A 2,500-nucleotide genomic window follows, 5' to 3' on the forward strand; every position below is an offset into this window, starting at 1 on the left:
ATATATATACTTGTACTCACACACAAAGCTACCTCTCTCTACAATACCTGCACTTAATTGTATAAAAAGTTACAAAAAGGATGAAATAATAAGAACTCAAAGTAAAAATACAAAAATTCAGAAGAACGAGACAAAAATAAATACATTCATCGTGAGAGAGGCAAGGGGCAAGGGGAAGCAAACAGAATCAACAAGAGAGAACGTACTTGCAAAATACATCAAACGCAGAAAACAAAATTGTCACATACGTGCAAACTCAGACTTATGACTCGTCCAATAAAGATTTTCCCGCGGTGTATTAATACTGTACTATCCTTTTTTTTTATACAAAGTAACTAGCCCCTTTCATCCCCTACGAATAGCTCTGTGCAAAAATATCTGGTCCGACTAAAATCCCCTACACTCAAAGAGATTAAATTACTGATTGAGGAATTCCCGAACAATCGAGTAACAGAGTCTGGGAATTTCTGCAATACATACTCTTACATTCAGACGTACATCTATATGTATGTATCTGTATATATGTATATATATGTATATGCATAAATGTACATATATGTATTTATGTACATACACGTAAATATATATATAAATAAATAAATATATATACATGCATATATACATACATACATACATACACCCATATGCATATATAAATATATATATAAATATATATAAATAAATAAATATATATACATGCATATATACATACATACATACATACACCCATATGCATATATATTTATATAAATATGTATAATCATTATCATAATTTTTAGAATAATTTCCTTAATTTTCTCATTTTCTCAGTTCTCTCTGTCACCCTTTTTTTACCTATAATATTCCTTTCTTTTCTCTCATATTTCTATCACAATTCACTCTTCATGATTTTCTCATTATCTTACTTCTTTTTCTTTTCAAAGTAAGGAAACATAGAATGATTTCTTGGTTTATTTGAGGTATAGAAAGACACATTTCATAAAATGGAGAGTTGTACTTTAGTTTTACACTTTCATTAATTGAGTGTGTGGCAGGGGGAGGGGAGGGGAGGGGAAGGGAGGGGGTAGTGTGTTTGTGTTAGTGTATGTGTGCGTGTGCGTGTGCGAGTGAGAGTGAGAGAGAAAACAGAACAAATTCAAAGGAGTGAGTTGGAGGGCACATCCCTCCACTCCCTTCCCCCCTACTCATACTCATTGCCTGGACCTCTGTCATGCCCAACCCCCCCCTCTCTCACTCCATGGGTATATGTAATGCCCACTCTTCCTCCGTCTCTTTCTCTCTCTCTCTATCTGGCCTCCCTGCTCCCTCCCCCTCCCTCACTCCTTGGGTATTCCTCATGCCCCTCCCTTCTCCCATCCCCTTCTCTTATTCCCTGACTATCTATCCTTCCCCCATCCCTCCCGCCTCTCTCACTCTCTATCTTGCCCTTTCCCCCCTCCCTCACTCTCTGGCTACCTATCAGGCCCAACTTCCTTCTATCTTCTCTCACTCCCTTGCTATTTATGATGCCCCCTCCACACCCTCCCCTTCTCCCCCCTCCTCTACCCTCTCTCACACCCTTGCTATTTATGATGCCCCCTCCCCTCCTCCTCCTGCTGCTGCTGCTGCTGCTGCTGCTGCTGCTGCTGCTCCTCCTCCTCCTCCTCCCTCTCTTACTCGCTGGGCACAACTAGGAACGGCTGGTGTGGAGTCAATTTCTGCTTGTCGCTGCACTTCCATATCCACGCCGGCTTCACAAACTGCAGGCTCGTGTTCTCCTCCAGTGCCTGTGGTGAGGAAAGAGTCGAAGCGAACGGTGAGTCCAATCGGGTCAAAATACATACATCTGGATGACACGGAATAAAAATTGGTGAGTCAGTCACTATCAGGGTCAGTCCGGTATCAATCAGTACAACTGCCAAGTTTACAGGTAAAGAGGGGGGGGGGGGGGGGGAGAGGACTTGGTGAGTCAGGGTCAGTCTGGGTTAGTTGGAATAAATCTTGATGAGTTGGGATGAGTCTTGATGAATTAGAATAAATCTTGATGAGTCAGGTTGAGTTAGCCTGGATGAGTTAAAATAAGTGAAACGACTCCAAATACATCTGGTATTATTAGGTAGGCTCTGCTGTTTTGTTCTCTTGTAACCACTAGATGCCAGCAATTGTCAACTCCACTTGGCACGAGAGAGAGAGAGAGAGAGAGAGAGAGAGAGAGAGAGAGAGAGAGAGAGAGAGAGAGAGAGAGAGAGAGAGAGAGAGAGAGAGAGAGAGAGAGAGAGAGAGAGAGAGAGAGAGAGAGAGAGAGAGAGTGTAAGGCACTGGTATTGAACATTATGTGACCTAAGACATTGATTATATATTTCAACTTAATTCAATGCTATATCATTAGCAGTCTGTTTTGACCTGACGCGTCCTGTTTCCTGTGTTCGTTTCCACCTCAAAACTCCAACTTTTCCAGCAGCTGTGTTTGCTAACCGAAGGCTTGAGGTGTATGAAGTGAATCAGGATTCATACTTAAGAA

The 2,500-nt window shown here is 41.5% G+C and overlaps 1 protein-coding gene across 2 annotated transcripts in view; it reads right to left on the reverse strand.

Annotated features, from left to right (window-relative positions):
• The window catches only part of LOC122259754 (DNA repair protein XRCC1), a gene marked incomplete at its 5' end in the record, with an annotated part of 15,669 nt that overhangs the window by 9 nt on the left and 13,160 nt on the right, over positions 1 to 2,500 (reverse strand). For both annotated transcript variants that reach the window (XM_086534939.1, XM_086534938.1), the window contains 1 exon segment: positions 1 to 1,766. This exon segment is cut by the window's left edge and continues 9 nt beyond it. In XM_086534939.1, coding sequence (XP_086391065.1) covers positions 1,653 to 1,766 — 114 coding nt within the window.

The sequence above is a fragment of the Penaeus japonicus genome, unplaced genomic scaffold (assembly GCF_977035675.1).
Source record: "Penaeus japonicus unplaced genomic scaffold, GWHDUDI00000001_assembly GWHDUDI00000042, whole genome shotgun sequence".
NCBI lineage: Eukaryota > Metazoa > Arthropoda > Malacostraca > Decapoda > Penaeidae > Penaeus > Penaeus japonicus.